Below are 21,427 nucleotides of genomic sequence, written 5' to 3' on the forward strand. Positions count from 1 at the left end.
GAAGTCTGACCACCCTCCTTTTCCACAGCACATCCCATTCTCCAAATTGCTTGTGCCAATTGCAATGGGAGAAGCAGCAGGAAAAGTTGTGCCTTGGAGGGAGAGATGCTGGCTTCAAGAAGCCAGTCTCATCTGTGAATATACAGTGGTACCTCGGGTTAAGTACTTAATTCGTTCCGGAGGTCCGTTCTTAACCTGAAACTGTTCTTACCCTGAAGTACCACTTTAGCTAATGGGGCCTCCTGCTGCCGCCACACGATTTTTGTTCTCATCCTGAAGCAAAGTTCTTAACCCGAGGTACTATTTCTGGGTTAGCGGAGTCTGTAACCTGAAGCGTCTGTAACCCGAGGTACCACTGTATATTCTTCTAATCTCACTCTGTCCTATTGTCCATCCCATTCCCTAAGTAGGAAAAGCCGGGGGGGGGTTGGGGCTGCTTTGGCCTGGGGGAACCTCTGCCAACCTTGCACCCTCCAGAGATGTTCTAGACTGCAGTTCCTGTGATGCTACAGCTGATGGGAGTCCTAGTCCACAATATCTGGAGGACAGCGGCAAAGGCTGGTCTAGGGCGTAGCAAATATTTTTCTATTCCAGACCAGCCTGAAAGGCCTGTCGCTTCACCTGCAAGTGGAGGGGTGGAGGCTGTTAAGAGAGGAGAGCTTATTCCTCTAGCAGCCAGTCATGCAAACCCACTTCCTCCAGTGTCACTCCAATGAAATCAATGAGTCTATTCAGCAGTGCCTGCAAGCCTTATCTACTGGCAGCTCCTGAAATAAGGAACTGGGCTGTTTCTTCCCATCTTACAGCTGTAACAAAATGGAGCAAGCAGAATTTGCTAATCCACATAAAACAGCAGCTGCTGCCTCTGCTGCCACCCTGTCCACATTCACTCCCTTCTCCTTTCCGTGAGTATTCCACCGCAGATGTGGCTGGGCTGAGACCACACCTGCTTTGCTGTTCCCTGGGCTTTTTAAGTCAGTGCAGGATGGCAGCTAAGTGAAGGCAATAATGTAGGAAGACCCTGCAGCAGCTAGACTGGGGACTGGGACTGGCCGCCGGGACCAGTGGCCAGTCCCAGTCCCCAGTCTAGCTGCTGCAGGGTCTTCCTACATTATTGCCTTCACTTAGCTGGGGTCCCAGGCGGGGGCAGGGGTACACGGAGGGCGCCTGGTGGTGGCTGGGGATGTCGGCTCCCTGAATATTGGGGGGTGCTGGGCCCTCTGCCTCAAACTATTGAGGGGGCTAAAGCCCCCTGCGCCCCCTATGCCCAGCACTGCTGTACCAGTATAAAGGGAAGTTGCAGGTCTAATTCTGGTCTCACCAGAATTGTGCTGGGCCTGCTTGGACTCTGGAGAACCAGACTTCTAAGGTTGGATTTCCCCTGCAGAAGACCCTTTGCCACACTAAACTGAGCCAGCCAAAATAAAGCCAGTCATATAAAGTAGCAGCCAGTAATCATTGCTCCTCCAGATGTTGCTGAACTACAACTCCAATCAACCCAAGCAAGCATGGCAAATAGCCAGGGAGGATGGGAGTTGTAGTTGAGCCACATCTGGAGGGCCAAATGTTCCTCACACTTGGCATAGAGGGTTAAATCGAAAGGTAGCCATGCTCACAGTAGACACACTGAGATGAATGTGCAACTTAGGTAATTGCAATGGACATCCTCTGAGTAGAAAGTAGTTGCATATGACTCATATACCAGAGGTAACTCATCAGCACGTGTCCTCTATGTAGAGGAGGGTGAAAGGTTTAGTAAGCTGTTTGTGAGGTTTTATACCACAAATCTATTTACTACAAGTGTTTTCACATTTACTCTAAAATGCTAAATTTGTCTTTGGTGTTTTCTGAAGTTTCCAACAGTTGAGACAAGAAAAAACAAGCTGATGCCTTCTTCTCTACTACGGTCTTCTTCCCATAACCCTGAACAGCCTGCTCCCTGCCCCATATTCTAGCGCTGGTTTTTGAGCCCTCCTCTCTTCCACTCCCTTCCCCTTCAGGCTGGCCAAAGATTGAAGTGCTCAGCTCTAATTCTCACTGCAGAAGCAAAGCTCTTTTACAACACAAACCTATGCAGGTTTACTCCGCAGTCATTCCAGTTACTTAACGGACCTTACTTCCATGTCAGGCTGCTTGACTGCACCATTAGGGCTTTGAGGGTCATTTGTTATATTTTTCTTTCAACAGCTCTCTAAGTACTTGGATCTGTACTGTATGTATTTTCCCTTCCCTACCAGTCAGAGACCACCGAGACCTTATCTGATGCCCTCAGTAACAACCATAATCTCCAGATTCCACTGGGAAAAAGTTAAGTTTCTAAAGTTTTTATATCCTGAGATACAAGGCAAATTGACGATGCCACTTGTCTCATTTTTTGGTAAGAAATTAGTGCAGACTTCTAGTGGGTGAGAGGGTGCAGGTGGTTGGGCGAGAGAGAAAACACATCTGCCTGCCTGGTCTGTGCTCTTGGGCAGAGATAAATGTACGGGTGAGAAAGACATGCGTGTCTGTGGTCTTTGGGTGCATAAGAGTACACTCTTTCCTGTACAGCAACAGAATCAGTATCTCCACAATCAGGGCCGGAAGGACAGAGCTTCCTTCCCAGGGCAAGCCTGTTATGCCATGTCCCCCACGGCAGCCATTTTGTGACTGGTGCCCACCAGACTTCCACAGCACTTCCATGTTGATTCATGTTTTCTTTTTGAACTTATTTATTTCATTTATTGTTTCCCACAGAGCAATCCAAAGCGATTTTAACAATAAAAACAATTTCAAATCCAGTACACATACATACAAACTGGGATAAAAATCGCCACTTAAAAGGCTTGATGGAAAAGGGAAGATCTTAAATAGGTGTTGGAAAGACAGGTATTGCACCTGCCTGGTATTTAGCAGGCAGAGTTTCTAAAATGCACATACATCTAGCATAAATCACTGGGAAATGCAATCCTGGCTTGATACAAATATACTTTCAAGTTAAGCATTTAGGATCCTAACAAATGACAAGGAATACATAGCAACAGTGAAGTGTGATACTGTGGACATGGAACAGGCTCCTAAGAGATTCACCTAGTACCTTTGCAACTTTCTTTTATGCGGCTGGAGAAAACAAGGCTTTCAGAGGCAAGTAGTTAACAGGGCTTTAAAGGATTTTGATTTGCTGTTTCAAACCAATGTTGGCTTTTAAAGCTTGTATCTGTATCCCTGCATTATATTTATTTCATGTAAACCACGTTGTGTGCTTTTGGGAGAATAGTGGGTCTAATGTATTAATTTAGCCCTAGTTAAGGGAGTCATAGCAAGAATGACAAGAAAAAATGAGGACATTTTGAGTTTTTAATCTTTAGTGTTTAAAGTTTGTTTCTTACTTAAATACAATACACTTTCTAAAGCGATTATCATTACAGTAAAAATAATTGCTATCTAGCTGCAAAAATAAGATTCTCAGAATATAAACACCATCTACAGAAGTTAATATACACAGAAACCTTACAAATATGTAAGGCTTTATTCATATTCATACAGAAAGATTCTTACAAAGATGAAACAAACACCGTAATAGTCTTTCCTCTTTCCCAAAATCTAACACAAACTAGTGGTATTCTCTATCCTATCACATAGTCACATCTTTGCATTTTTTCAAGTATGTTTCAAAAAGCAGGACTAAAACATGAAATGCTGGAGAAGGCTTCTGCTTCCTTTAAAAGTACAATAGGTTTGTAGTACCAAAATTATGGAGGCTAAAACATCGAAGGCAATGTACAAAGAAACCCAGGGATGCAGAAACTGCTGCAAACACCAGTATATTACTGTGTTGCTGTCTTCAAAGCTGAACACATAAAAAAAAAATCCAACTCTGGAACAAAGAATAGAGTCTCTTGGAAACTAGAGTTCTTCATGGTAAAAGCTTTCATCATGCAGCTGCCTGCCATAATCTGTGGCTTCACTGTTGAGAAACAGATCTGGATTCTCAAGAATCTCTGCCTCTGCCAGCCTTCCGTTACCATCCAAGTCCATTTCTTCAATGAGGTGGACAGCCTAGAGAATAAAATTAACAAGCATTAAAGTAGCTCACAAATTCATCTCTTGTCTGCCTGTCTGTCTTTCTTATTTGAAAAGACTGTACGGTACCTGTAAAGAGTTTCATAGAAATAATGTATCATCTGCTGTGTAAATATGATAAAAACATATGATGGAAAGGAGAAATCCAAGTAGTTTCTGCATTCTCTTTTGGCTGTCCATATTACACTGGTGTGTTGCCAGGGGTAGGGGTTGGATTGCCAGATTAAAGTCTCATCCTCCAAAAATCTCTATGCTGCTCAGATATTGCAGCAGGGAGTAAAGAAATCTATAGTGCTGAGCTGGGGAGTTATTTTTTGCTAGAGACCCGGATGCTTAGGTTCCACCAATCTCTTCAGGCCATCTTAACAGGTAGATATGGCTGCCTACCTATCAATCACCTGATGTCAGGTGAGGCGTTTTCTGTTGCCTATGTGGTTTGCCATCACTCAGGCTAGGACACAAGGTTTTGCAGGCACGGGGGCTGTAATCTGAAGGTTGCCTGTGCAGTGGCAGTTGCAAAGGCACAGGGTTCTGCCTAAGCCAAGGATCAGATAAACCCACTTTGAGCAGAAAATTGCATCTTTACCTGCTTAATAATAATAATAATTTTATTATTTATACCCCACCCACCTGGCTGGGTTTCGCCATCCACTCTGGGTGGCTCCCAACAGAATACAGTCAAACCTTTGTTGTCGAACATAATCCGTTCTGGAAGCCTGTTCAGCTTCCAAAATGTTTGACAACTGAGGCACAGCTTCTAATTGGCTGCAGGAGCTTCCTGCACTCAAGTGGAAGCCACGTCGGATGTTCAGCTTCCGAAAAACATTCGAAAACTGGAGCATTTACTTCCATGTTTTTGGCGTTCAGGAGCCAAAACGTTCCAAAACGGAGGTGTTCGGAATCCGAGGTTTGACTGTATTAAAAACATGATAAAACAGCAAACATTAAAAACTTCCCTAAACAGGGCTGCCTTCAGATGTCTTCTAAAAGTCTGGTAGGGAGGGCAGGTGCCACTACCGAGAAGGCCCTCTGCCTGGTTCCCTGTAACTTCGCTTCTCGCACTGAGAGGACCGCCAGAAGGCCCTCAGTGCTGGACCTCAGTGTCCACACCGAATGATGAGGATGGAGACGCTCCTTTAGGTATACTGCTCCACACTAGATGGGCACAGGCTGGCCAAAATGGCCTTGCAGGCCAAATGGGGGAGGCCTTCCGCACTACTGCTAGAGTAGGCTGTTACAATGCTGAGCCACAATTAGGTGTGTTAAAGTCTAATGGATTCCAGGGAGGACTCGGTACATTTGCGACTGTGTGATTGAAGTCTGGCTATCAAGTTCATAAACTCTTACCTCTTCCTGAGCAATACCTTCATTATTAGGTACTACCCAGCTTAATAACTCTTTAGGGTTGAGTTTCCCATCCTTATCCTTGTCGTAATCATTTGTAAATCGATCCTTCTCCACAAGTATCCATTCTGGGTCTTCACTGGCAGCTAAACACAATTTTTCACATGGATTAAGTCTCTTTCCTTTGTATACCATCAGTTAAAATAAAGGAACTGGAAAAGCAACCATGCTTTCTGAAACAGTATCAGAAGAAACTTTAAAAATGCTGTCACGGCAATTATTAGCAAAATGAAAACTATGTTCCAAATGTTGGATGTGCCAAAAAGGCTACCATTTGGTATAATGAAAAAAAGAAAAAAGGAAAAAGAGCATTGTGGGGAAATTTAATTAAATAAAAATATCTGAATTATTTTTATTTTTAAAAAATAAACAATTCATATATTACATTTCATTCCAGTGAGGACCAAAGTGATTTACAACCAAAGCAATGTAACAATAAATCATAAACCTCATTGATAAAAAGTCTCTAAAAATTTATCAGCAAAATATATACTATCCCATAGGATCTTTTGCTTATGCTCTTAACCTATCTGAATAATACAGATAATTATTATTTCAACTCAGCACCTCTGGCATAGGGAGGTACCGTCTACTACAGAGAGATATTGGAGGCTTAACACTGGGAAAGGCGGGTTGAGGCAAATGGCGTGAGGCTGTCCAGTGTACGCACTTTCTGGTCTGACTGCGGTATCTGAATGAATTTTGTCATTACCTTGTGGATCCTTTTCTGGACATTTGGAAGGCTTTTATGAAACATTTAAGTTAACTTAAGATGTATGTTATTGTATCCATGATGTGAATGGATGAGGGACTGTTTGGTTACTATTGGTGTATAGACAGATTAGATCGGGGTCAGCAACCTTTTTCAGCCGTGGGCTGGTCCACCGACCCTCAGACCATGTGGTGGGCTGGACTTATTTTGGAAAAAATTTTTAACGAATTCCTATGCCCCACAAATAACCCAGAGAGGCATTTTAAATTAAAGGACACATTCTACTCATGTAAAAACACACTGATTCCAAGACTGACTGCGGGCCAGATTCAGTAGGCGACTGGGCCGCACCTGGCCCCCGGGCCTTACGTTGCCTACTCCTGGATTAGATAGAGGAAGCCCCCCCCCCCCATTTACAGACGTTTGATGTGTGTGCAACTGTGTATTGCGCCGAACCCACAAGTGACCCGGAAACATCATAAAGTCACTGAAATGTAACAAAATGGGCAGGATGAGGGCGGGGGCAGAATGGGGTGTTTGCAGGCTTTTTCAATGGGTTTCAATCATACAGGATTTCACCGACGCACGTGGTGCCTCAGAACATAATCCCTGCATAAACAGGGACTGCTTGTACACACTCCTTATTTTATTGGTTTAATTATTTTATTCTCTTCCTCCTCTAGTTTGTTAAATCTGCAAATAATTAAAAAACAACTATGCCGATGACAGCATACCTACTGGAAACTGAGAACAGGTTACATAAATATTTATAGCAACCAGAATCACAGCAGACAAGCAAAACTACCAAGTATGGGCAATATAGAACAGATTCTGATTTCCGCTTGTGCAGCAGGACTTCCACTTTCTCAGAACATCCTATGCATCACACACCCCGCCGAAAAAAATGTGGTAGAGAATTGGGAGACCTTCCTAGGAGATGGAGGGGCTGCACGGCAGAGGAAGGGAGCTGAGCTTGTGCAATGCTGGTTATCACCCACTGAATCAACAAGGGTGTTTTTCATTAAATGTGAATGAACACCTTCTGGTGGCAAACCCCCCCCCCCAAATTATATTCTTGTTAGTTCAGTTCAGTTCTGAAAAAAATGATATTGCTGTATCAAAAACCAGACAGCTTATATTAACTCCCCACATTACTCCAAAGATTTAGGGCCAAAGAGCACTACTGCCATAGAAAAGGAGATGGACAGATTCCTATTTAAATGCTTACAAACTGAACAGCAATAGTCATAGAACTGCAGAAGCTAAATCTCCTTTCTCCTTCCCACATCTACAAGGCACACAAGGTCACTGCTATTCAGAAACCAACCAGTTGCCAAAGGGAAGATGAGTGGAAAGTTTATGGAGAACACCTGTGTAAAATTAAGGGCCTTGACAGATGTACTTTGCAAATGCAATGCAAAGAATTTATGACACTTCTAACATCATTCCCCGCCCACTCACTTGGATCTCTTCTGTAGTCACCAAGGAACTCTTCAAGGCTCACAAATCCATCGCCATTCTTATCATGTTCGTCCAAAGCCTCCTGAATTACAAACTCCTAACGGGGAGAGAAAAGGTCGGGTAACTTTGGCCAGTTAACCAACAGTGTTTAAAGCGCCTGCAGAAATCCACAGGATTCTTAATTTAGATGAGGTGCACTAAATTCCAAGTAAAAATACAAGAGACAAGAATGAATGCACTGTGTAGCTGGGCAAATTCTCACCAACACAGTGAATGCTCATTCTGGTATTTGCATTTTCCTTAGAACTTGTTTCATCATCATCCAAGTAAGTGAGCAAGTTGCACTAAGACAACAGTTTGAACTTGTGTATTCAGGTAAATAATTTTGTTAGTGAAGTCCAACCATTGTCCTAAGCAAGTGTGAGAGCACAGGAGATAGAACTAAAAGGTGCACAAATGGTGCAGAAGATACTGAATATTCTCCCATGCTAAAATTTGTTGAGGTGAGGGCAAAGGAAGGGCCATTCAAGAACACACACTTTTTTTTACATGAAGCAGCTATAAAGGTTTCTAACTTGACAGCATCAGAAACAAATACTGAAATGAGGGTTCCTTGATTTCTCCCCTTCATTTCAATGTGGCATATGCAGGACTGCTTGCCCTCAGCTGTTACACAGCATTGCAGGGCCTCAGCCTGGGGAGAGAGAGAGGTCTCACCGGCTTCAGTGGAAATCCTGCCCCCCAGCGGCTGAGCACTGGATTGCAGTCTGAAGAAACATCATCGCCACCACCTTTCCTGCGTATGTAAAAGCCCAGTGGTGGATTCTCAATGCTATGGAGAAGCTTGTTTTACTCAGAAAAATCTGTATGTTGTGCATCCCTATAGTGTCCCTCAGGATCTGAAGAATGAACAAACAGCATTTCCCGTGGTAGCGCTTTCTCTCAAAACTTGCCTTCATGTATTCTGCTTCCTCAGGATGTTCAAATGCAATGAATTCATCCAGATTCAGGCCAGAACTTCCATCCCTATTAGCCTTTTCAAACCTCTTCTTGTCCTTTAAATGGAGCTTAGAAAACAGTTTGGGGAATAACAGTTACATGAACGGAAGTCATATTGTATTCATTAGTTTCAAGCTACATAAACCTAACCTGCTTTTCCTTTTATTTTAAATACATGTTACAAGATCAATCTTATATACACTGAGAGGAGTTAGAGGTTCATCATAACTTATATCTAGCTAAAAGAGGGTTGATAAAGGATCTAGTCAGAGTGTGATTAGTGATGTAAAATGAGAAAATACAGAAACTACAAAATTATGTAAGCAAATGCCACATCTGTCATGGAAACCTATGAAGTACAATGTGTCATATTAGTATACATAGTGCTTAATTTTTTAAAAAGCTTCACGCAGATGAGTAACTTTACAAAAAACTGTTTACATGCAAGTTATTATTATTCTTTCCTTGTGTCAAGCCGACTGGCAAGGAAGGGGGAATTAGTGCAATGGCTAGAAAACTTAGAGAGGATCTCTCATACTCTGAACTTGTGGCATTCTCATCCACAGGGCTGGCCTTGACCAAGGGAGGCAACAGATGTTCCAGGCTGGAGCTACAGGAAAACACATGGTGTCTCACCTGCCGGAAAGATTCTTCTTCGGCATCTTCCAAAGTCGTATCATCATCAAAGTCTATTACACGATCATACATCTGAACATTGTATTCTTCCCAGGATACATATCCATCTCCATCTTTGTCATATTCACCAAACTGTTGCTTCGCGTCTTCTACAACGTAATGCTTAAAAGATTGCTGGATCCATGAACTCAGCTCACCTGTGGAGATTCCCCATAACATAAGGAGGTGAAGGGATTCCCCCCTCCCCGCCATAAATATTAAGAGGAAGCCAGCATTTTCTAGGCTCCTTCAAGCACAGGTGCAACCCTCATGCTACCTCCACAACAAATGGTGCCCCACCTGCACTAAACATTTAAAATACTATTATAGCATGTTTCATTTCAATTTCACAACATTTATACACCAAAAATTTGGAAAACTAATAAAAACTATTGGGCAAAATAAAATTTATACACTGCTTGATTGTAGGGGCAAACCCTCAAAGCAGTTTAAAAAAAGGTAAAACAGTGAAATCAGGAAAAAATCACAACCATACTTTAGAACATACAAACAGATTCAAATTGCCTCAACTTTCTAAGCATCTTGGTAGGCTTGTCTAAACAAGAATGGTTGTAGCAGGTGCCAAAAGAGTACAGGGAAGGCACCCGCTTGCTCTCAGGAGGCAGGGAATCAACTGCGATGGCTTTCCCCAAAGAATCCTGGGAGCTGCGGTTTGTCAAGTGTGCCGACAGTTGTTGGGGTGCCCCAGTCCCCTCCCTAAGCTACAATTCCCAGTGTGGCTCTACAATCAATTCCTCATCCCAGAGATGTGAAATGTAGTTCTGTGAGGGCAATAGGGGCAGCCTGACAACTCTCAATACCCTTAGCAAACTTTGTTTGAAGTGATAACAGTGCTCTAAATATATAGTGCAGATGAGCCCTTGGACAGAATTTGCTGATTAAATGTTGCAAGACTATTTCACTCCGTATGTATCCATCAAATCTTTATTACAGTCATAGAGAGGCATAAGTAGGGTGGGGAACAATCATTTTAAATCTGTAAAACATTTTGGGAAACTAAAATTATTAAAACAGAAGGTATATATAAAAAACTGTAAGAGGCTTAAAGAATCTAAAAGAAGGGTTGGGATCATTAAATGGATACGGAAGAGCATAAAAGGTTAGTATATAAAAGGCTATGGCTTCAATTTACAGAGCACCCTGATATGAGTGTTCATTAAATCTAGTTTGTGGCCCAGGTCATCATGCAACAAATTTTGAGCACTGCTATGCAGAACCTGGAAACACTGTATGCTGTAGCAGAGCCGGCCCTCCTTGCAACACTGTGTTAGCGCTCAGTGCTCTTTTGAGGCCAATGGGTGTTCTTGAAAGCTTTGCTGCATTGTCTGCCTAGAGCAGAACAGGGATGTGTCTTCCAGCAAGTTTTGGGGAGTGAAAGTTTGAGCTATGGAGATGACCCACCATAGAGTTGATGTAGAAATTAAACAAGAGTAGGGCCAGTATGCAGCCTTGCTTGACACCTTGCTCAGTTTCAAAGGCATTGGTGAGATGGCCCCAGGGGTTACATCTTACTTTTTGAGGTCCCTTCATGTAACATACAAATTAAATGGAGTAGACATGGATCTATTGAGATGGCCTCCAGTTTTTTTCCAGTTTAGCTCTGAGTATGGAATCAAATGCTGCTTTGAAATCTATAGAAGCAGCAAAGAGGGAGGTTGTGTTGCGGGAGGAATACTTCTCAATGAGATGATGGAGTACTAGGCACAGGTCAATAGTGGACTGACCTTCCCTAAAGCCAGCTTGCTCCTCTGAAAGTATATTTTCTTGTTCCATCCAGTCGTGGAATTTCCATTGTAGGTGTCTTGCGTAAAGTTTGCTAATTATGTTAAGGAGGCTAATCAGTCTGTAGTTTGTAAGATCATCCTTTTTCCCTTTTTTATATATAGGGGCAATGATTACAAGCCCCCAGTCCTTGGGGGCTCGGCGATGGGTGTCAATGCAGGTGAAGAGTGAGGCCAGAATAGGGGCCCAGAAGTCCATATTGTTTTTAATGGCCTCTGGAGGAATTAGGTCTTCCCCTGGGGCCTTCCCCAGTCTTAGCTGAGCTACCAGGTTGTTAATCTCGTTACCATCACTGGTGCCCACATAGGCAGATTCTCTATAGTTTGACTAGAGCCTCCACTTTTAGCAGAGGTGTCTGAGTAGAGTTCCTGAAAGTGAGCCTCCCAGGTCTCTGGCGGGATGTGAAAGTCCACCATGGTTGGGCCATTGCTTTGTGGGCTAGATGTAATATGCCAAAATGTGACTGAATCATTGGATTTGGCTGCCTGGATAAGTCGTGTCCAGGTGTTCTTCATGGCATCCCTTTTCTTTCGTGCCAGAAGGTACTTGTAGTATCTCTCCTGCTGGAGGAGGACCATTGCAGCTGTTGGTTTGGTCTTGGATACATAAGCCTTGTAAGTGGCAGCAAGAACTTTTCTGGCATTAACACAGTCCTTGTCAAAGCATGGCTTGGAGTGGTGCTGTTGTTGTCTCAAGGGTGTGCTATTATTCCAGGTTAGGTGCTGGTGGGGCTCTTGCATAAGGGTGTTACAATTCTCCAAGAGTGCATCAGGAACTCAGCAGATGTCAGGGCAGACCAAAGGCACTGTAGGCGATCTGAGGCCAGTAGTTCAGTTATCATTTGGTTTAGATGAGGAGTCCACTTGGGTCCTGATGGCATTAGGAAGGGGTGGTAGCAGTCCTCAGTATGTATCACTTGGGTGAAGGCTGTTAGCTAAAGGAGAATTGGGAAGTGATCACTGTCAAATTTAGGCATAACTTCTAGGGTCTTAACATAAGGAAGGAGGTCCCTAGAAACATATAATCTATAGCACTCATTCTGGAGCCAGATAGGTAGGTGAATTCAGCTGGGTAGTCACTTTCAAGGGCACCATTTAAAATGTAGAGGTTTAGCCTAAATGCTGTTTGAGCCAAGCAGAGGACTGCGAAGTTTGATTTCTGATCTTTTGAGCTGCGAGTGAGAAGGAATCCATCAGCTTCAAGGTTGGGAGGAGGACATTTGTGCCGTGCATACAGTGAGTGGTCCAGTCTGGCGTTGAGGTCCCCTCTCAGAACTACAATTGCATTTGGGTTGAGCAGGATAAGGTCAGTGATATAAGTTTCCAGATCAGTCCACAAGACTCTGATCTGAGGATTCTGCCTCATTGGTGGCATATAAGCATTTATTACCAACAGCGCATGACTGGATTAACACTGCCATGGCATAGTACTTGAATGGGGGAGGGCTTGAAATGGCACGTCGAGTAGTGGAGACTAGGACCCCCCAGGACCCCTTTTGCTCTTCCGTGCTTTACCCCTGGTTCTGCCCCAGTTGAGAATGAATGAAATCCACTGAGTAGTAGTATTAAGTAGTGGGTGGACATAGCAGATGGCACAGAGATTTCTCCAAGTGGTTCTTTATAGTAAGCTGGAACTGAACTGCTCAGCCGGCCTGCTTTTATAGCCAGGTGGCTGTCAACATTGTAACAAAAACACTCCAGGGTTTCCCACCTATATTAACTGACATGGACCTGAGTGAAAACTATATACACAATACCCCTGGTGGCCAGGGCGAGAACTTCAATACACAACAAGTAGTTCATCCACAGTCGGTGTTTCCTGGATCATGATGTTGTCATGATGCAGGTCATGTTTTGCTCTTGCTCAGAAGGGGTCTGTGAAGATTTTTTGAGATTTTCTTCCAGGGTCCCATTTTCCAAAGGCATGTTTCTACCCAGGCCTAGTCGACCCACCCAGGGAGCAGCATCCTTTTGGGCCCATTTTATAGAACTCACCCTGTCCCTGTTAGTAGTTTCTGGAGGGTCGACTTTGTCCCTTTCTGCTAGAATCACAAATCAGTTGGAAATAGTAGTCTGTGGCGGGTAAAAGTCTTCATTTCTTAGCTGTTTAGCAGCAGAAAGGATGTAATTCTCACAATCTTTCAGACAATTTAATTTAGCTTTAGTTTTGTGATGATTTAATCCTTGTCAATCCCAGGGCAATGTATTTTTAAGGTTTGTCCATTTTTGTTGCAGCTCAATATCATTATTTTTCATTGTTTCTTTACTAAGGTAGCATCTGGATATTCAATCGTTTTGGTCATTGGACATATTATACTCACACCTGTAATCACTGGGCCTTTCCTTTCTAAATTGGCCAATGGAGTAATTTCCTTTTGTGTTGATCCAATTTCCTCCTAGGTATCTCATTTCTGTCCAGAGCCCAGGATTTGACATCTTATGAATTGTTTTGGTCGCAGGAGGAAATAAGTTTTCCTTTTCCTCCTTTTTACTTTGTACATTATTATTTGATAACAGATTTATCTCTGCCGTAACCCGTTGTAATGTGGGGTCATTTTGGGGAGTGATCTGTCCGTTGACTGTACCATCGTCCATCACATCTCTGGGCTTGGCTTTCCCAGGACTTGTTCTCCCTTTCCCATTTTTTATCTCCTTTATCACTTGCAACTTAAATTCCTTTAATTTTAAGCCCGTTTCTTCTTCTGTGTTGCTTCTCAATAAGTCTAGCCTTTCCAAGATTTCTTTTTGGGCCACAGTTGGCAAGGTCCAATATTGATGCATTAAGGCTTTCTCTTCTGAAGTAAAATTTTCTATCCACTTGATCACAGAGTATTGTGGGTTATGTGTAGGTGGAGTCTTCCATTCTAGTTTTGATGTCTCTTGTTTATAATAGAGGAGGAAGGATTCTTGGGTCCAATTCAAATCTATAAGGTTTTCATCACTGTTTGGTTTCGGAGAATCTCTATATTTGCACTCGACAGCCATATCACCAAGAAAGGATGCCACTGGTGCCCCGTTTTAGAAAAATCTTATAATTTCTAGCCTATTATTTTAAAAAACTCCCTGATTTTATAAATAAAGTTGGCTAGATCTGGGTCCTTGAAAGTAACCACTGCTCATGCCCTAGCACTGTCATAGTATAGATATTCTATGAAGACAGTAGCATCGGGCCTCTTTGCTCCTGGTAGGGTCTTATCTAGAATAAGCAGCAGATGTGTTATACGTTCTGCCTGGGTAAGGAGGCCTTTCAGTTTTGGATCATTTGCGGTAACTAGTTTTTGTGGGATCATCACCAAATTCCACCCTTTTTCCTGGTGAAAAGTCACGTTGGGCTTCTGGATAATCAGCTGTTGAGTCAAGTTCAGTTTTGTGGACAGTATCCTCTCTGTTTCCCTCGTTCCCAGGTGCTTTCCCTCCTGGAGTCAAAGCAGCAACCTCAACTGAGGCATCTGTTTTATTTTACTCTGTCGGATTTTCCTTCTCTAACATTTGCTGTGATTTAGCAGCATTTGCTACTATCTTCTTCCCTCTGGGCTTTTGATGCAGACTTATTTGTATCCAAAGTGGAATCTGTTGGTATCAACATGTAAAGCTTCTGTAATTGATTTTTACATGCACATTGAGTTTTATTCTTCTTCTTTAAGTCTTTAATATTTTTACTTTTCTTCAGTGCTTTAGATTTTTTGTTATACAGTCTTTTGGTGATTTCTTCAGTATTTTCCTTTGCCAATGCAGTGATTACCGGCTGGGTTTGTCTAGCTGTCCTTTCAGTATCTTTTGGCTCTAAAGCTCTCTCTTGAGTTGTAAAATTTTCCACCAATGTTGTAAGCAGCCCCATGCTTACTGTAAGAAAGTTTTTGATGAGGGTTAATTCTAAGCAAACCACATGAAGCTGATCCTGGAGGTCAATGTCTCTCTCCTCTGCTTGTGTGCCTTTAGAAATGGCTTGTTGTTGGGTGGGCTTTTGCTTAGTTCAAAAGAATGCCTCTGTATAGGTTAACCCCAATTTATTTCTCAAATTGGCCTTGCTTATGTCCTCTGCCAAGGCCAAGTCTAGGGCTAATTTATTGAGGGACTTATGTTCCTAGGTTCCTGCATGTCCCCTTTAAGATGTATTGACCAGTCCAACGCAGGAAGTATAGGGGATACTTCATCTTGTATCAGCTTGCTCGACTCTTCTTTACTCTCCTGAAGGAAAAACTTTGTGATTTTACTTTGTCTTCTCCGAGGTTCAGGAGAGCTACTTGTAAAGTTTGGCGTAATTCCCAGGACTTTACATGCCTTCCTTGTGTAGACCATATTGGTCAACCACTCAGGGAGACAATGGAGCAGAGTCCCACAAAGAGTTACATCCAATGAAATGGAGGGGAGTTAATTCTTTCGTTTCTTTTCTTCCTCACCTTATCGGTAAAACACTGACTCACCCATCGTTTCTCTCAGCCCAGCACTTCTTGTATCCCAGCAGTTTTCTCAACGGTTTCTCAACTGGATTGTCTCATCTGGTAAGTTGCAGTTAGTGCAAATGCATTAGACTCGGAGGTCGGTGGCCATCTTGAAACCTCCACCCCATATATATTATTTGGGCCAACTCAAACTTATGTAGTGCATTCATACAGAAGCAACTGTATTGGACGGGTCATCTGCCAGCTTGTCCTCTCGCTTCTCATCCTTCAGCCGTTTGCTGAGCAGTTGTTGAAGTTCAGGAAATATTCTAACTGGCCAGAGTGAAGTGGTCCACCTGCAGTTGTGGTCAGACTGCAGGCCCACAAAGAAGCCCACCCTTGGGCTACCAAACAGCTGAATTATGTGGTTTGGTTAGGATTCATATCTGCTGCAAGCTGATGTAAAGATCTTTATATATAGTACAATGTCTATATTTTTTCATGAATAATTGGTAAATACTCTTTTCATAACATCATACCTTCTGTGAGAAAGCCATCAGCATCCACATCAATTTTTTTTATAATACCCTTCAATCTTTTCTGCTGCTCATCTGGACTCAGTCTGGCAAACTCTTCCACTTCTTCCTTTGGAGGGAACAAGAAATCATTAAAAATGAGCACATAATCTGGGTGGGTTTATCACTTTTGGCGTGCTGTCAAAGAAGGTATTTTCAGCAGACAAAACATCTTTGGATCCTCCACTCCTACCATCAAATGCCCAGCTGCTGCTCACTAAAAGGAACTGTGTGGCAGTTGGGCCCCTTCCCAAAACTGGGGAAAGTTGCCTGACTGCTAAGGCTGCAACCTGGGGCTTGGGAGTAAGAATGACTCTCAGCCATGGGCGTAGCCATGATTTTTGTTAGGAAGGACAGGACTTTTGTTAGGGGGGGCAGAACCACCGTGATTGGTCAGTTAAGTATTTCTATTGTTTTACTTGATGGGGGGGCCTTGGCTACTCGCATGCTCTCAGTGAGACTTTGGAGTTGGAAGGGGCCCAAGGGTCATCTAGTCCAACCCCCTGCAATGCAGGAATCTCAGCTGAAGCTTCTATGACAACTAGCTATTCAACCTCTGCTTAAAAACCTCCAAGGAAGGCGAGTCCACCACCTCTCGTGGGAGTCTGTTCTCAGTAAACATGAGTAAAGCTGTGGTATATATCACTTTATTCCAGCTGGTTCATCTAAAATTACAGCTGTTGTTAGACTCAGAATCCAGCCTAGTAATTGCACAGGGAGGAGATGAGAGATTCTAGCAAGTAGGCAACAAACTGGCTAGAAATAGTTTAAATAACTGTTTCATCATCTGAAATCTTACCAGTTACACAAACATGCCCTCTTTTATCATCATCATCTGAAGGTCCTATTTTGAGGTGCCAGGTAAGGGGCAGTCCAAAAATCTTTGCCACCTAGTGCTCTCCAGCAATGGCAACTGCCACCCTGCCACTACCAATCTCTTTCGTGCTTCAGGATCTAGCAGACACTAAGGCTTGGAACAAGAGCATCATCAAAACAGCATGTATGGAAAGGAAAGAGAGCATCAAGGATATTCCAAATTAATGGGCAATTGCCAATGCCTTGGTCCTGCACATCACATATCAGAAATCCTTCTTTGCATAAAACCATACACTGAAACAGTGCAGTGTGGGGAAAGCAATATTTCAATTGCCCTGCCATCCTGATTTTGAATGGCAACTGATGTAAGTGATATGCATTTGTAAACTTGAATGAGGAGTTTGTGTGTCCCAGGGGGAAGGAGTTGTTCCACAAAGGGGGGGGGGAGGAATCTGTGAACCTCCAGATATTGCAGGACTCCCATTCCCATCTGGAGTGTGATAGGTACCTCACTTCTGGCTTACAGAATATTTGGTGGCAACTTAAGTTTATTTGTGCAGTGATCTTTATGCAGAGGCAGAGCCACCCCAAGGCAAGATGCAGGAGCAACCTCAGGCAGGCAAATCTGGCGGGCAAATCTGACTCCAAAGTACACAACCCAAGGGAACGTTTTCTGGAACAAGCTCCATTGTCATGAATAGGAACTGTGCAAGAGCACAATGTTATAATAATAAATAATAATAAATTTTATTTATATCCCGCCCTTCCCAGCCGAAGCCGGGCTCAGGGCGGTTAACAACACTAAAATAGTGCAACATTCTAAAAACATTATAAAAATTAATTAAAATCAAAATTGATGGCAACCATAAACTAAAGTTCTGTAAAGATTGCCAAAGGAGGGAGTCAGGCTGCGCCCTGACCAAAGGCCTGGTGGAACAGCTCTGTCTTGCAGGCCCTGCGGAAAGATGTCAAGTCCCGCAGGGCCCTTGTCTCTTGTGACAGAGCGTTCCACCAGGTTGGAGCCGCAGCCAAAAAAGCCCTGGCTCTAGTTGAGGCCAGCCTAACCTCTCGGTGGCCTGGGACCTTCAAGATGTTTTTATTTGAAGACCGTAAGTTCCTCTGTGGGGCATACCAGGAGAGGCGGTCCCATAGGTATGAGGGTCCTAGGCCGTATAGGGCTTTGAAGGTTAAAACCAGCACCTTAAACCTGATCCTGTACTCCACCGGGAGCCAGTGCAGCTGGTATAGCACCGGATGAATGTGATCTCGCAGCGAAGACCCCGTAAGGAGTCTCGCCGCGGCATTCTGCACCCGCTGGAGTTTCTGGGTCAGTCTCAAGGGCAGCCCCACGTAGAGCGAGTTACAATAATCCAGTCTGGAGGTGACAGTCGCGTGGATCACAGTGGCTAGGTCAGGGCGAGAGAGGTAAGGAGCAAACTGCTTAGCTTGGCGGAGATGAAAAAATGCCGCCTTTGTTATAGCTGCAATCTGCGCCTCCATGGAGAGGGAGGTATCGAAGATTACACCCAAACTCTTAACGGATGGTGCTGGCACTAATTGCACCCCTGCAAGAGATGGGAGTTGCCCCCTCGATCCCATATCGTCCCGGCCCAGCCAGAGGAGCTCTGTCTTCGAATGATTTAACTTCAACCGGCTCCCACGTAACCATCCAGCCACAGCTTCCAAGCATCTGATCAGTGTGTCTGGGGCCGAGTCAGGATGGCCATCCATCAACAGATAGAGTTGGGTGTCATCAGCATACTGATGGCAGCCCAGCCCAAAACTCCGGACAAGCTGGGCAAGGGGGCGCATAAAGATGTTGAAAAGCATTGGGGAGAGTATCACACCCTGGGGCACTCCACACACCAAGGAGTGGCGCGATGACAATTCCCCCCCAAGCGCCACCCTCTGTCCCCGACCAGAGAGAAACGAGCGCAGCCATTGAAGGACTGTGCCCTGGATCCCCATGTCGGCAAGGCGGTGGTCCAGAAGTTTGTGATCGACCATGTCGAAGGCTGCTGACAGGTCTAGAAGAATCAGCAGCCCCGACCCGCCTCGATCCAGCTGCCTGCGGAGATCATCTGTTAGGGCAACCAGAGCCGTCTCAGTCACATGACCAGCGCGGAAGCCGAATTGGAATGGATCCAGAGCCAATGTTTCATCCAGAAACCTACCAAGCTGTTCAGCAACCGCTCTCTCAATCACCTTACCAAGGAATGGAAGATTTGAAACCGGGCGGTAATTGGATAGATCTAAGGGATCTAATGATGTTTTCTTTAAGAGCGGGCGCACCACTGCCTCCTTCAGTTCCCCTGGGAATGTTCACCCTCCTTATAAGGTTGATGCAAACATATCAAGAAGAGCACTTTGAACTCTTTAGACGCGCTATATAGTATTATCATGATTCACATTATTGACTTATTATTAATTAATCTAGAGAGACTGGTTTATAACTAGCATTCATTTAAGCAGTTCAAAACATCCATTTCTTCACACAGAAAACACAGTGCACCCTGTTGCTGAGGTCCAAAAGCAACTTGAAGCCCCAACCAATACCTGGGTTGCTTCTTTTTCCCTAGCATATACAACTATGTCCCAGTTCTTTGTGTTACCTATCCCCAAAGGAGGGGGGTCACTGTCCTCATTTTCCTGCCTTTTGTGAGTGCCTTATTCTGATTTGGGGGGGGGGGTTGGGGTTGGTGCAACATCTTTGTATGTGGGGTCACAGTCCCCCTCCCCTAGAAGTAAACCCCCCTGAGCTCCGGGGGACTGGATGCCCGGGCACCTGGCGAAAGCGAGGCCCTCTGCTCCCCAGCCCCTTCCGCCGCCCTCAGCAGCCTCCGTGCCGCAGCTGGGGGTGTTTTTCTTCGGGTGTGGAGGGAGGCGGCCTGCCGCAAAAATGGAGCCCCAGGGCAGCTGGAGGCGCTGCAGCCGCAGGCTGGCCACCCCGAAGCCCGCCCTCCCGGCTCGCCGGCTCCGCTCCCCAGCCCTGGGGCAGGAGCGGCTCCCCGCGCGCTGGCCGGGGGATTCTCCGCGGGCGCCCAGGGACTCCGGCTTCTCCGGAAAGGCTTCTCTGCCCCTTCTCGGTTTGCACTGCTGCGAACTGGGAGCGAGCGCGCGCGCGGCTTCCCCCGGCTCGAGATGGCGCCTTCCCTCCCTCCCTCCCTCCGGGCGACCCACCTGGCCTCCCAGCAGCGCCTCGCGGTCGTAGTCCGGGCGGTGCTCGCCGTCGCCGCCGTAGTGCTGCCTCTCGGCCGCCACGCCCAGGACCAGGCCCAGCAGCAGCGCCAGCGGAGGGCCAGGCGCCGCCCGCATCGCGGCCGCTCTCTCGCTCTCTCCCGCGCGCCGGCCCGGGCGAGGCTGCCGAGCGACGGGCTGCTCCTCCTCCCGCCCTCGAGGCCGCGCCGCGCGCTCCCCCCGCCTCCTCCCTCGCCCTGCGCAGCCGCGGACGCCGCCGGGCGCCTGGAAGCGGCTCCCGGGAACGAAGGCGCGAAACCGTCGCAAAGCAAGCTTGGAACGGGGCAAATAAACGTCTCGTGAGGAACGGTGAAACAGCGCACACGCCACGTTCCCTTTCCGTACATAGGGTTTTCGGGGGTTTTGCCGGTATTATATCCTGCTTTGGAACGAATTCCTAATTAAAATAGGGGAACAAATTACCTGCATTGCACAGGACGCTAAAAATCAAACTACAAAATCCAAGGTTTTTTTAATCCATTTTGAAAGGTTCCACACACCATCTGGCATCCAGCTGTATCCCAATGTACAGAAATCGCTTCTGTGCATGCCCAGATGCCAGAAATCGCACCTGCGCAGAAGTGATTTCCAGCATCTGGGCATGCGCAGGAGCGATTTCCAGAGCCACAGAAGAGAGTCCCCACACTGTGCAGCACTGGTTTAGTGCAGCGCATGGGGACTTGCTGAGCAGACAGCTCAATTCGGGGCTGGCTCATGCGCCAGTTAAGCAACCCTCATGGGCCGCTTCCGGCCCATAGGCCTTAGGTTGCCGACCTCTGGTATAGACCAAGACCTGCTCCTTCATTTCGGGAACCTTCATGCAAAAATTGGTTAAAAGCAGCGCAGTTCTGAAAATTTCACTCTGCCCTCTTGATTGAAAATGGTGTCCAATTGTATCCACAAAACCTGCTCCTTGATATTAAGAAGCATGAAACAGAATTGTTATGACATCTTACGAGGCGACTTAATGTTTCACAAACAAACATTTCAAAATACCGTATTGTGCGGCTCTTGGGGGCTTTTCCTCGAAGAGGGAGAAGGGACTGACGGGCTGCCCTTCTCCCTCCCCAGGGAAAAGCCCCCAAGACCCCTCTTCGCCGTGCAAAGCCTCTTCAGTGCAGCGGGAGCCTTCATCCCGCTGACCTGAAGAGGCTGCGCGCGGCTATCCGAGAAGCCAGAACAGTGAAAGGGACTGCTGCGCAGCAATCCCTCTTGCTGTTCTGGCTTCTGGGATTCAGAATATTTTTTTTCTTGTTTTCCTCCTCCAAAAACTAGGTGCGTCTTATGGTCTGGTGCGTCTTA

General features: G+C 45.3%; 1 protein-coding gene across 1 annotated transcript; it reads right to left on the reverse strand.

Annotated features, from left to right (window-relative positions):
• Positions 1-3,322: 3,322 nt before the first annotated feature.
• On the reverse strand, positions 3,323-20,244 carry RCN2 (reticulocalbin 2). Its single transcript, XM_053402682.1, has 7 exons — positions 20,069-20,244; positions 16,037-16,142; positions 9,275-9,471; positions 8,593-8,706; positions 7,640-7,736; positions 5,410-5,552; positions 3,323-4,038 (listed from the first exon to the last, which is right to left on the reverse strand). Exons 1-7 carry the CDS (start codon positions 20,201-20,203, stop codon positions 3,886-3,888), a joined length of 945 nt encoding a protein of 314 aa, XP_053258657.1. The 5' UTR covers positions 20,204-20,244; the 3' UTR covers positions 3,323-3,885.
• Between the last annotated feature and the right edge of the window lie 1,183 nt (positions 20,245-21,427).

The sequence above is a fragment of the Podarcis raffonei genome, chromosome 9 (genome assembly GCF_027172205.1).
Source record: "Podarcis raffonei isolate rPodRaf1 chromosome 9, rPodRaf1.pri, whole genome shotgun sequence".
NCBI lineage: Eukaryota > Metazoa > Chordata > Lepidosauria > Squamata > Lacertidae > Podarcis > Podarcis raffonei.